This window comes from Ruditapes philippinarum, unplaced genomic scaffold, assembly GCF_026571515.1.
Source record: "Ruditapes philippinarum isolate M1 unplaced genomic scaffold, ASM2657151v2 ctg2461_1_1_1_1, whole genome shotgun sequence".
Taxonomy (NCBI): Eukaryota; Metazoa; Mollusca; class Bivalvia; order Venerida; family Veneridae; genus Ruditapes; species Ruditapes philippinarum.
Window position 1 is genome coordinate 37,045 of NW_026858231.1, and position 13,448 is coordinate 50,492.

General features: G+C 33.5%; 2 protein-coding genes across 3 annotated transcripts in view; one reads left to right on the forward strand and one right to left on the reverse strand.

Moving 5' to 3' along the window:
- Positions 1-836: 836 nt before the first annotated feature.
- Positions 837-5,399, forward strand: LOC132752547 (potassium channel subfamily K member 2-like). The gene is made up of 5 exons (XM_060742881.1): positions 837-1,010; positions 1,439-1,600; positions 3,129-3,461; positions 4,408-4,583; positions 5,021-5,399. The coding sequence occupies exons 1-5, from the start codon at positions 869-871 to the stop codon at positions 5,060-5,062; spliced, it is 855 nt and encodes a 284-aa protein (XP_060598864.1). The 5' UTR covers positions 837-868; the 3' UTR covers positions 5,063-5,399.
- A 3,128-nt stretch (positions 5,400-8,527) lies between these two features.
- Positions 8,528-13,448, reverse strand: part of LOC132752542 (chromosome-associated kinesin KIF4-like) — a 30,687-nt gene continuing 25,766 nt past the window's right edge. For both annotated transcript variants that reach the window (XM_060742874.1, XM_060742873.1), the window contains exons 21-27: positions 13,211-13,260; positions 12,908-12,987; positions 12,480-12,662; positions 12,034-12,108; positions 11,441-11,509; positions 10,710-10,823; positions 8,528-9,951 (exon numbers count right to left, since the gene is read on the reverse strand). In XM_060742874.1, the coding sequence (XP_060598857.1) occupies positions 9,301-9,951; positions 10,710-10,823; positions 11,441-11,509; positions 12,034-12,108; positions 12,480-12,662; positions 12,908-12,987; positions 13,211-13,260 (1,222 nt within the window). In that variant the 3' untranslated portion in view covers positions 8,528-9,300. The remainder of the gene's footprint in view (positions 9,952-10,709; positions 10,824-11,440; positions 11,510-12,033; positions 12,109-12,479; positions 12,663-12,907; positions 12,988-13,210; positions 13,261-13,448) is intronic.

Here is a 13,448-nt window from a genome sequence, read left to right on the forward strand (position 1 = left end):
TGATAAATAACGAAGCAACTTATAACATAAAAATATCTATTTTTACATTCACGTACAGCTAAAATACTCGAGTATAATTCATAAAACTGAAAGAAGATAATGCGGTTTTAGATTATATAAATTATTCATGACATATTTTGTTTCATCATAATGACTTATATGATATATGATATATAGTACGGCACCGCTAATGAGACGCTATGGCATTGCAGAAAGTCAAATTTCAGTACTGTTTTAACCACTCTTGTCTGTAAATTCGATATGTTTTGAGAATTGTTATAATGTAAGACAATCGGACAAAGGCTGATTTTGTTTATATAATATATAAGTGTAATGTTTGCCTAAAATAATAAAATTCGCGTGTTTATTGATTGACTATAAATATGCTTTTGTACAGCTTACTTTTTATGTGCTTTAACCTTTCTTTATTTACTGTAATTATCTAATTTAACTAATATCATTTACACTGCATATATAAGTATATGTGTTTTATTCATCATGGAATTATTTGCTTAGCAATATTCTTAATGATTATATAATTGAAACATAAGGGAAGTCAAAAAATATCCTCAACAATTTAGCTGCTGGGACTTACCAGGATACAGACCAACCAGCCTATAAATAGGCCAGTTTTTGAACTGTTGAAAGTTCATTTTACTTTTTAGCCATTGAAATCCGTACATTTACAAGGGAAAGTTCCATTTTCACGACAGAGCACGCCCATTTGCACAAATATACCTCAAAATTGGAAGTTGATCAGTCACTAAATGTTAGATGATATATATACATACACGATCATACCATAGAATATAATATATTTATTTTATATTATAGATGATACTAGCATTGACTATATGTAAGTTACAAGATGCACTGGATGACGTTATGTATTCTCGCAGTTGTCATTATAATATATCAACTGGTAGGAGGGGCAATATTTATGGCTCTAGAGAAGGACACCGAGGAGGAAATTTCTGTCTCACAATCTGCAAAATTTTCCCAGTTTCTAAGTAAGTTTACAATTATATATGTGTGTTTTACAGCAGGCAAAAGCGAATGTCACAGGGCTTAAATAATTTTTAACATACATGCATTAATATGTGGTACATCCGCACAAGCGAAGTCATACGTTCAAACATATCTCCGTTTGTATTTTTTCAACATTAATTCAGCCAATAAATAAATATGTCCTAAAGTTCTTCATCTAAGAAAATGTAAGAGACGTTTCCTTATTTAATATCAGCTAATTAGACACAGACGTTTTATAACTTAATATTGTTTTAACCGTTAATGTCTTTTATTTTTGAAGCAATTCCTAAGTCAGATTTTTTAAATAGTGTCAAAAATTTACTTCATGTATCCCTTTAGGATATAAAAGTTAAGCAGCCGAAAGTAATATCTGGCCTATTCACAAAAAATGTATTTTTTATATTTTAAGCTGACAACACCTGTGTGACATCTAGTGAATTATCAGATTTCGCGGCTGCTGTTATAGAAGCATACGACTCCGGTGTCATAGCAACCTCGGACACGTCCAGCTCTAGTAACTGGGAATATGGACCGTCTGTGTTTTTCTCAACAACAGTAATAACAACAATAGGTATTTCATTATTTTAAACAACTGGTTATTATTTCTTTCTACTTAGCATATCCCGATTTTAATTTCTATCTATATCCCGGTTTTCATTTGCTCACCTGTCACAAAGTGACAAGGTGAGCTTTTGTGATCGCTTTTCATCCGGCACCCGTCAGTCCTTCGTCCGTTAATTTTAACTTTAAACGACTTTCTCCTCACAAACCGCTAAGCAAACATCCAAACTTCACTGGAATGTTTCTTTGACGGTCACCTTTGGAAATTGTTCAAAGAATGTAATTCAATGCAGAACTCTGGTTGCCATGGAAACAAAAAGAAAAAACCCTTAAAATATCTTCTTTTCAAAGAGCTAAAGCTTAGATATTTGGTATGATGAAACATCTTCTAGTGAGTCTTCCAAGTTCCAAGCCCAAGCCCTGGGATCAAAATTGGCCCCGCCATGTGTATGCATAAAGTAAAAACTGAAAAAAATCATCTAATAAATATGCTTCAAATAATAGCCCTGGGGTCAAAATTTGATCTGCCCCCCGGGGTCATTGCTTAAGGAACCCAGAGCTATAGCTTTGATATTTAGCATGAAACATCTTCTAGTGAGTGTCTACCAAAGTTTGTTCAAATAAAAACCTGAGGTCAAAATTTGCCCCGCCCCCCGGGGGTCATTGATTTTCCTTATATGAATATAGTAAAAACTTAAAACAATCTTCTTTTAAAACACCCAAAGAGCTATTTCTTAGAAATTTAGCATGAAACATCTTCAAATGGGTGTCTAACAAGTTAGGTCAAATAAAAGCCCTAGGGTCACAATTATTATTGTTCATGGAGAGTTTTATGTTCAGGGCCCTCTTGTTTATATCTTTATCTTAATTAAATCCAAGTAAATGTATGTTGTAAAGGTAAGCTATTAGGCCAGCATAAACTATCATTAATTGCTACATAACACAACTGGTAATTAATTTCCTTTCTTTGCAAAGACAAAACAGACATTTCATTATTAAGGGATTATAACTACGACACCGATGTATTTTGAGAATACATTTGAGCTGCGTCACGACAAAACCAACATAATGGGTTTGCGACCAGCATGGATCCAGACCAGCCTGCGCATCCTCGCAGTCTGATCAGGATCCATGCTGTTCGCTATCAGTTTCTCTACTTGTAATAGGGTTTGTAAGCGAACATCATGGATCCTGATCAGACTGCGCGGATGCGCAGGCTGGTCTGGATCCATGCTATTCGCAAACCCATTATGTTGGTTTTGTCGTGACGCGGCTCATTTATAGGAAACTGACTTATTTGGAAATTGAAGAATAATGTTATGGAAGAACTATATAAATAATAAATATAATATTTTCATCTGACCATTAAAGTAATTATATGGAAAATATATTTTCTATTTCTTAATATCCTGAGAAAAAGACTTTAAAATGTTCATAAATAATGGTATTTAAACTCTGCATAATGCATTTTTCTAGAATAAAAGACTAAGTTACACGAGATAATAAAAATCTGGTAAATATTGTCTATTTTCTTGCAGGTTATGGGCACATATCCCCAACTACTACAGGAGGTCGCGTATTTTTTGTTTTCTACGCAATCATTGGCATTCCTTTAACTGCGTTATTTCTTTCTGCCATTGGTGAAAGATTGGCCACTCCATACAAGAAATTGGAGGCAAAAAAATTCTTTCCAAAATATCCAAAGAGTGAAGCTGTCGGAAAGAGGGCATTATTTGCCACTATATGTTTTGTGTTATTTTCGTTGATACCAGCGGCTATATTTAAAGAGGTAGAAGGTTGGACGTACCTGGAAGCCTGGTATTATACCATGGTAACTCTTACTACTGTAGGCTTCGGTGACTACGTACCAGGTAAATGCACGATTATATTTGAGCCGTGTCACGACAAAACCAACATAATGGGTTTGCGACCAGCAGGGATCCAGACCAGCCTGCACGTCCGCGCAGCCAGATCAGGATCCATACTATTCGCTTACAAACCCTATTACAAGTAGAGAAACTGAAAGCGAACAGCATGGATCCTGATCAGACTGCGCGGAGGCGCAGGCTGGTCTGGATCCAAGCTGGTCGCAAACCCACTATATTGGTTTTGTCATGGCACGGTTCATTTATGGTCCGGTGAAAACTGTAGTAAACTTATATAACCTGAACTGCTGGGAGAGAGTTATATGGTAAACAATCGGTTATACACTTACATATAACCAAAGCATTTATACTACAGCACAACGCTTTTTATGGGGAGGGGCGGTGGATAAAAGCATTATTCATTGGATTTCAGCAGTTAAATTGTGCATATAGTTCTGGCTTCCAAAACTTTATAAGCCGCATTTTAAATTTTTTGTTTTTCATCTGATGCGTCATGTCATAGTATATAACCGTTAATGCTGAGGGCATACGTCATGATCATCCAATGAAAACCGGCATTACATAGTTATATGTCTTGACAGATTGTATGACCAAGTACAAACGGTTGTTCGCTTATATGACCTGAGCTGCTACACATATTCCTTAGCATAAAACTTTGGTTGAATACATGTATCATGAATTTCATTAATTAGATCAACTTATCCAAATGCAAGACAGGCTAGTACAAGTTGCAATGAGGCTATGCAGGACAAATGCACCATGTCAAAGTAAAACTAAACCGTTGACGCTCGTTTAACGGAGAACATGCCAGCTTTCTTTAAAATATTTTTCTTTATTGCATTACATTGTACATAACGTCTAATTTTAATGGCTGTAACGACCGAAGCGAATATAATTTTTTTGAATATTTTATTTATATTGAATTTGATAGGTCAAACTGAATCGGACGCTCGTGGGTTGTACAAGGTTATGGTTTGTTGGTGGATATTTTTCGGCCTGGCTTGGCTTTCTATGTTGATAAGTCTTATAGGAGACTTCTTTAAAGCTCAGTCCAGTAAAGTAGACGAAGCCGAGGACAAAAAAGAAAACAAGAACAGTAGTAAAAATGTAAGTTATATAACAGTGCTGTAACGGTATACAAAACACGTTATTTATGCTTGTCTATTACTTTGTCTTATCTGTTGAAAGTCATTGTAAGATACCGTTTGACGTGAACATTGTAGTTTTAAGGTTTTTTTTTTAAAATGTACTTCCCATACGTTTTTTTTATTTGAACAATTTATATAAGTCATCTTAAATAGAAATATAGTGTAACCTCAACAGATTGTCTCTATATAAAGCAAAAACCTCTTAAACGTACCAATACTTCCTATAGTAGGACTTCACAAGACACCCAACCTCTCTTCAGCGTCCACATACAACCAAATTAATCTGTCTCTTAAAAGGCATTGCTCTACAGAAGATGAATTGTTAAAATATGTTTATTAGATTATTATGACTTACCTCTATTGCTATGATATATGATCCATTTTCTTTCATTTCAGAAAGATGACAAGGATGTTACTGTTCTCACTGAAGTATCTTGATTAAGTTCTTATTGATGGTATTGTTATCCTTTCTCAAGAGAACAATAGGCAGTACGTCACAAAACGGGGTTACATGTACAATGTTATTTTTCTTAACCATCATATAAACTTAAAACACTTTTCTAGAAAAACGTTACCTTTCTCGATTCCGTTTTATACAAAATGTATTTTAATTGTGACACAAATGATTCGTGTAAAGGTAGTGTTCCTGCTTCTCGTTTTTGTTTGTGGTTGTTTGTTATGGCATAAATATGCTTTTCAACACTTTAACAAAATTATTTTCTAAATAAACTGTTGATGAATGACATTTATAAACTGGTTTATATTTGTTATAAATCAAATTAAAAAATGACAAAGGAAAACGTCTTATATATAATGTCCGTTGAAAGCATTTGTAGATTTCTCAAGGGCAGCTGGGTACCTAAGAGCATTTATCGGAGAAGTTTAGCGCAAAGTCCAAAACTATTCCCGTCAAGTACGAATACTGGTTAACTTCTCGCAACCCTAGGTGCCTGCACGTCGCAAGGCACAGGCAGGAGATATGAAGATCTTGGGATGGCGAATATAAACAAAGACCAGAACTTAAATCTGCAAACTTGTTGTCGATGTCCTGACTAAAGCCCGGGGAGGTAGTGGCCCTACAAAGGATGCAGGGATGACAAGTGTGCAAGAGTGCGTGAGCCCCTTGCACAGAGAAACGTGCATTGAAAGGCAAGGCCTTAGCTTGGTACCAACAGCCCCGTTAAAGGGTTACATCCTTTTCATATTGCCTCAGGTACCTGTCAATTTAGGTTCTCATTGACCGCCGTACAGTAAACTACTTTTGGCACAAAATTCATATCTTTGGCGAATATTCCGTGGAAATTGCATGGATTGAAAATTATCACCACTTTGTGCTTTAAATTTTTAAGGGCGTCATAGTAACATGATTCGGGTCCGCACTCGACAGCGAAACTGATTTTTATGCTCACACGGTCACACACGCACATTTTGATAACATTTTTTACTAAGATTTAAAGATCAGGAAAAATAAAAAAAAACTCAACTTGAACTGAATGACATCTTAGACTAAAGGTATTCAAGTTTATTCAAGCAATACACAATCGATACAAATCCTAAAATTGATCCGATTATTATATTATCCCAGAACAGGATTGTTTCTTTTTGTAAACAAGCATTTTTTCAAATTTTGTTTATGTGCCATTTTATGATCATTTTTAGTTTTATAAAACAATGAAAATACATGTGTCGCCTGATGACAGTCAATTAAGCACTTGTATCGAGGAGAGTTTATTCCCTATATGTCGCGGCTACTTTGTAGCATGAGACACAAAAATCAATAGACCATAACTCATCCAAAAATCATTCATCCGGAAAACCTGTTAACTCTGAACTAGACAATATGTACAACATAACTTGGTACAGATCATTCCTATTAAGTTTGTATGGAATTGCACTAGTTGTTTTTGGGTAACCCGGACAAGTTTTGTTGCAGACAGGCAATGGAAAGTGATCTATATCAGTTCTGGCTACTTTGCAACATGTATCAGCTATTGTATAGCAGGCAACACAAAATAACTAACGGACCAAAAACACCTTCTACATTCTTTGGCCATAACTCAGTAGTCTTCCAAACGGATAACCCATGTAATATGCACATGTTACCAATCTTATAGTTTCATTCAAATTGCATCATTGGTATAAGAAAAGTAGTCCGGACAAACTTGTAAAATAAAAATCATCAAAGGGCCATAACTCTGAAAAAATCATTGAACTGGAAAATGCCAATGATATGCACAACTAGACGGCCAGACGGTGATATAGAATAGATCCCTAAATGTTGGCACTACTGTGCAGCAGGCGAAACAAAAATCAGGATCATTTGATCTGATTTTTTCTCTTAGTGGACACAGGGCCAGTATAAAGTATTTAATGTATCAACAACAATTATTACCACCTTGTTAATGTAAAGCTTCTAAATCTGTAGTTACATCCCGGAATGTCTGAATTTAAGTTGGAAACATGCTTTTTAACTATGTGGGGTATGACTTATAACAAACAAACAAAATTATGCTGATCATTATTATTCTAGCACAAAAGTTCATGTTAAAACTTTTGTTTGGATTACAATGAAGATATCAGTACATTGTGTTGACAATCTGTATGGATAGTTTCTATATCGACATGCTTTCTATAGTAATTGACTAAAACTAATCTGCATTGCGTCAATAAATTACAACACATAGCAAAAACTGTACAAACATGTAGAGTAGACTACAATAACAACGTGGAAATGTACATGAAGTAATATACAAGTTGTTGTAAAAATTAAGAATACATGAACATAAAGGCATGGTTACAGGAAACTGAAATAGTAGTTCAGAAGCTTTCAAAGAATTATTGTTAACATAGTGAAAGACAGCAAGCAGTTAGGAGAAACATACTCGTATTTAGTATTTAGAGATCTCTTAGTAATGTAAAACTCTCTTGTATATTAGTAGCTTCAACTTTTGAAGCGAACAAAATTAGATACTGTAACATTCCCTGCCTATTTGAGCAGCAGTGTAATATGGAATCTCCTTAAATTAATCAACAATTCTTATTTTAAAGGACAGATTTACTGCACAAATCCAGTAGTATAAAAGTTAACACATTTATGTTATAACTAACCAATCCTAGATAGACTGTAATCATATATTGCACTGGCAACATTATGAGAATGAACATTAAACACGGTTTTATTTAAATGGATCACAAAAAAAATCATGTAAACTTTTTAAATTTTCTTTTAAGTAAATGTTTACTCTATCATCCAAGGATATTTAGTAATCATGGAAACTTATTTGAAGCAATAAATTAAGACATGTCAGAAAGTACTTCTGTAGCAATAATTTTGTGATGGCCCTGCATCATAATGAAATAATGGTACATGTATATTGATTAACAGAACTTGTTTGAAGGATCATTCATTTATTTTTTTCAGTGGAACATTGTTTCACCAGAGGTCCCTATTAAAATGGCCAAATTTAATGATTAGAATTATTATAAGGATAATTTTAAGAAGTTAAAACACCATAATAGGAGATGGTTTATAGAGGAGATATTTTATGGTACAGTTATTTGGCTGTAATGGGTTCATAAGTAGTTTATTTGTTACTTAAATTGAGAACACCCTATAGTTGCTGCCAATCAAACTTAATGATGATTCATGAGAAGTCATTTTAAGTAAAGGTAAATGTATTTCTAATTTTAGCATATTTTGCCCGCAGGAAATGCATTATTATAAAGCGCAATATGTACATATACACATGAATTCAGAAAAACACTGTTTCTTACAACACATAAGGACTTGGCTAAATCATCACAGCTTACATTGAACCTTTTATTCTCTCAAGCAACCAAAATAATATGTAGCTCATGCAAACAAAATGTACAATAATTTTTCAGGTTTGGCTTGTCCTGTAATTTATTTAGATCAAAATCCTTTAAAAGCTTTAGAGATTTACCTCAACCAAGGCTTTAAGCTACACAAGAGGGCCATAATGGTCATTTTATTTTTCACCCGAGTGAAGACTGCTTATAGTCTTCTCTTCAGCTTAAGAAAAGGAAAATCATTATAAACAGTAAGTTTGTTTGTTTGTTTAATTGGGTTTTATGTCACACCGACACATTACAGGTCATACGGCCACATTCCAGTTTTACTGGTGGAGGAAGACCTCAATTTTCCTTCCATGCATTATTTCAGGCATGGGCACCCGACAAACAGTAAGAAGAAAGGTAGAAAACCTGTTTTCAACAGCGTGACCTTGACCTCGGTAACATCAATTGTGTACCTACATACAAATATTTTTTGGATATTGTCAAGATACATGATGGCTCTATGAAAGAAAGTAGAAAAATATCATATACAGCCAAGCTGAACATAACTCTTGTGACTAGTGGAAGTATTCCAGTTATTATTCATAAACAATATATGTTTACATTTCATGTGAGATAACGCCAATTCATAGGCTTTAAGTTAAGAAAGTAGGATGCCATCAGGCCACATTTTTTTTAAACTACATTGTAAAATGTATTTGTGGTGTAAATTCTAAGCAAAATTGGTTTCATAAAAAAAAATAATTGGAACTGCTATTGTATGGACAAACTATCAAGGTTGTCATCAAGTCAGCTACTGATCCTAAAAGCTCCCATGAATATAAGCTAAAAATATATGTCTACAGGAAACTCAATAACATTTAAACATTACTGTCAGCAAATTCTACTGGGCTAAAGAAACTTTCCTTGACATTGAAAAGTTTCCTTTTCTTTTTAAGGCCACCATCCATCAAATCTTGGGAATCGTCATCTTCTTGACTAGTGGTAAATGTTTCATTCAATGAGGACTTCTCATTCTCTTCACTAGTAAATGTTTCATTTAAATTTGTCTTAGACGATCTTTTACTTAAACCTCGTGTAACAACCACGTTCTCTTCATTACTTGTGTCAATTTGCGCCAAATCTGTTTTTGATGACTTTTTACGTAACGCACGTGTTTTCTTTGGTGGCAATTCTTCCATTTTTTCTTTCTCCTCTGCTAAAATCTGTTTTAAATCAAACCTTGATGATCTTTTTCGCAACTTTCGTAAGTGAGCCTCATCAATTTCATCATCATCGTCTTCATCAACTTTTAGGTCAGACTTAGAACCTTTCTTTTTCAGAGTTTTCTTTGCCCCTTCATTGTCTCCTTTAAATTTAGAGCTTGACCTTGTTGATTTTTTGCTGGCCAGCATTCCTGCCGATACGGATTTTCTCATTGGAGGTCGTGGTGGTTTCTCAAATTCATCTGAACTTCGGATAGATTCATCCGTCTGAATCAGGCCAAACACAGACCTTCCAGCAGCTGTACTCTGTAAAAGATACCAACTTTGTGTTTTATATCTTAACAATTAACACTGGTATACAATAATGATGACCAAGGTAATCCTTAGCAATCTTTCTCATTAATTAAGAGTTTAAATGAACTTTCTATAAACAGGTGTATTTTTTCTTATTCAATCTTTACTGCTAAGTTTCTTAGCTTTGTTCCTTAAAACAAAATTTGAAGATACTGTCTCAAACAAAGCAAGTAACAAAATTGTCAATTGCTCCATTCAAAATTTGTCACATGACCTCTCTAATTTTCTATGTAATATAACACCACTTTTGTATCATATTAAGTGTCTGTTAACAGTCAAAATAATGATGTAAACGAGTTGTTTAGCTTAATTTACTCCTATGAGAGAGACTTACTCGCTAATATTTTCATGAACTTGTTTAATAAAATTTTCTCAAGTCAGATCCTATACATGTATAATGTTTCTCAGTTTATCATACACATATCTTACAATATAAATAAGCAATATGAATTTTAACATTTAAAACATAACATGATAATAAGCAACAAGACAAGCAGAAATGAGGCGTGTCACGACGAAACCAACATACTGTGTTTGCGACCAGCATGGATCCAGGATCCATGCTGTTCGCTATCAGTTTCTCTACTTGTAATAGAGTTGTTAAGCGACAGCATGAATCCTGATCAGACCACACGGATGCGAAGGCTGGTCTGGATCAATGCTGGTCGCAAACGCACTATGTTGGATTTGTCGTGACGCGGCTCAAATACCTTTGGTCTCATTGCTAGAAATGGAGATTTGGGTTCTGCAATCTCACTCTCGTCATCGGTTAACTCTGGCATCAAGGCAACTTTCTTATCTTGGTACATGTACTTTGTAAGGTGCTATATAATAAATAGAGGATGTTGAGTGAGTGTAGGTTTCATACTAAATTTATTGAACAAGTTGAATAAAATCATATTATACGAGCCTCTGGCGAGCATAATTTTGTTTTATTATGTTCTTTTATCAAACTTTTTTCAATAAATTTAGTATGGAATCTATATGAATATAATATTCTTTTAATTAAGAACGGCAAACTGTTAAAGAGTCATTTTTCATTTAAGTGCCTATAGATTAATGCTAGCAAATGAGATCGTGTGAAGTTGTTATTACACTAGTTGCAGTTTATGTGATAAATAATGTCAACACTTTAACACTCAGTATAAGATTATGTAAAAGATATATACAGTCTATACTTTGACAGTATGCTACCAACTGAAAATGTGTAATTTACATTTAAAAAATTCTAATACATATGATAAGCACTCTAAATGGATATTAAAACAATTCTGATATTCATATATGACTGTAGTAAAAAGCAAATAAACTAGATCTTTATTCAAAGGTATTCTTTAAACAGAAACTTTATTAATTCTATTCTTTTTGACTTAGAAAAACACCCTAAAACCCTTAGTATTCTTATGATTTGCTAAATTTCCACATTGACTGGTCAACAAACCTTTTCCATTTTATTATATTCCACAGTCTTTTTCTTGAGCTGTTTCTTCAGATCATCTATTTCTTTTTTCTGAAATAATAAAATGAAATGCTTGTCTTAAAATTCAAACACTGTACTTACTCAACTACAATTAATTAAAACATTACAATTAAATCTAGCTAATTTTGATTATTTATGCAAGACTTACTACCTACTGCAAGTATATTACGCTACAAAATATCGAAATTCTGACCAACTTTGGAAAATTTCTTTCACACCAGTATTTAAATGCTTTCTCCAAGATTTATTCTTTGGCTGGGTGTTTTGTTGGGACACTGCTGCGAGGATATGGAAACTTTCTCAATTTATTGGCAGAAATAGCCTAGTCCCCTTCTGTGTATTTTCTTTGCCATGGGATAACACTAATGTACAACCACAGACATCTCAGAAGTTAAAAAAAATACTTCTTTATATGAATGAAATAAATAACCCAGCATGATTGAAACCACCAGCACAGGTGATCCAATATCAATGGCATAAATTATTTGACCAATGCAGTTCAATGTCATGTTTCTCCTGGCATGTATAAATAAGGTTTATATAGATGTATGTACCTGTGATTTAAGTTCATCTTTCAAGTCTGTACTGGTTGTAGCAACATTAGCACTAGATGCCAGCAAGATCTCTATCTGAAAGTGAAAATATTATTTTTGTCAGCAGAGCACCAGTAAAGTTTGTACATTTGTAATCAAAGCTTTTCCGTGAATATTTCTTTCGTTCAAAATATGGCCATATTGTTTGCATTGCTTCCCATTCTACAAAATTGAAACATTTATCAAGCTGTATGCATCATCTGCATTGACTTAAATATGGTAGTGTGTAACCTAACAATCTTTTCAGGAGTTAATTAACTACAATAAAGTGGTGACCTGTCTAAGTATGTTAGACTGGATGACTACACTGTTATGTAACCTCATGTGTGGACTCTGATTTAAAACACCATCTCTAAAATAATATTCTCATGTAATTCAGTTCTTACTGATGGACTCTCACAACTCACCTCTTGTTGATGATCAGACTGTAGTCTGGTTATATCTCTCTCATATTTCTTCTTCAGTTGCTCTATTTTCTCCTCTAGTTCACTCAGAATTTCATCATTATCATTGTTCCTGTCAGATACAGAATGTTTCATTTCCTCCATCTCTAGCCGTATACGATTATTGTCAGCTTTAAATGACACCGACTGCAAGTATACACAATATTAACATTATTAATATACAAATTATCACAACTTCTTTTCAGTCTTTATAACTTTATGCTGATAAATGGACATATCCTTCTTTGGATTTAAAAATGTCCATTGTTTTAGATAGATTTCTATTTAACAATGCAACAAAAATTAGGTGAAAGTAAAATGCCTGGATACTATTGTGGACAAGGGTTAATTAAACAATTTTACAGCTTTTATTATCATCTATATATAAATACCTGATCTAAAAGCCATTTGAGAGCTATCTTAGCCTCCATCATTGTATGAAGATTATCCTTTGTAGATTTGCCTTTACCCTCTGTAATATATACATAAATATAAACTAGCTATTTTATCAAATTAACACAAAACATACTTGTTGCATTTAACTAATTTATGATAATTTACAACCACTTTTTTTCCCAATACATAACTTGTTTTCCAATACATAACTTGAAGACGATAAAAAATAACATAAACATGATTATCCAATAAAAATCACTGTTACAAATGTTCAGTATTAGAAGTCATTATATAAATACCTTGCTCTGCATCAAAGATTTTCTGTTGTAAGTCAGCAATTTGAACATTTCTGATAGAGTAAAAAGAAACAAAACATTTAGTTGACTTCAGAAATATAAAAAGTTATAACAATCATTCCACATGAGTGACAAACATTAATATTTTTCAACTGTAATTAATAACAAATATTATTAAAATAAAGATCAGGGGCCAGTTTCTCAAAGCTCTGTTAAATTTAACTGCCTGTTAAATTAACAG

Excerpts from the sequence above, each read along its gene's own strand:
- LOC132752547 (XM_060742881.1), top strand. The coding sequence starts at position 869 with ATGCACTGGATGACGTTATGTATTCTCGCAGTTGTCATTATAATATAT. Across the intron at positions 3,462-4,407 it reads CTTCGGTGACTACGTACCAG|GTCAAACTGAATCGGACGCT; the intron begins GTAAATGCACGA and ends TGAATTTGATAG. Across the intron at positions 4,584-5,020 it reads ACAAGAACAGTAGTAAAAAT|AAAGATGACAAGGATGTTAC; the intron begins GTAAGTTATATA and ends CTTTCATTTCAG.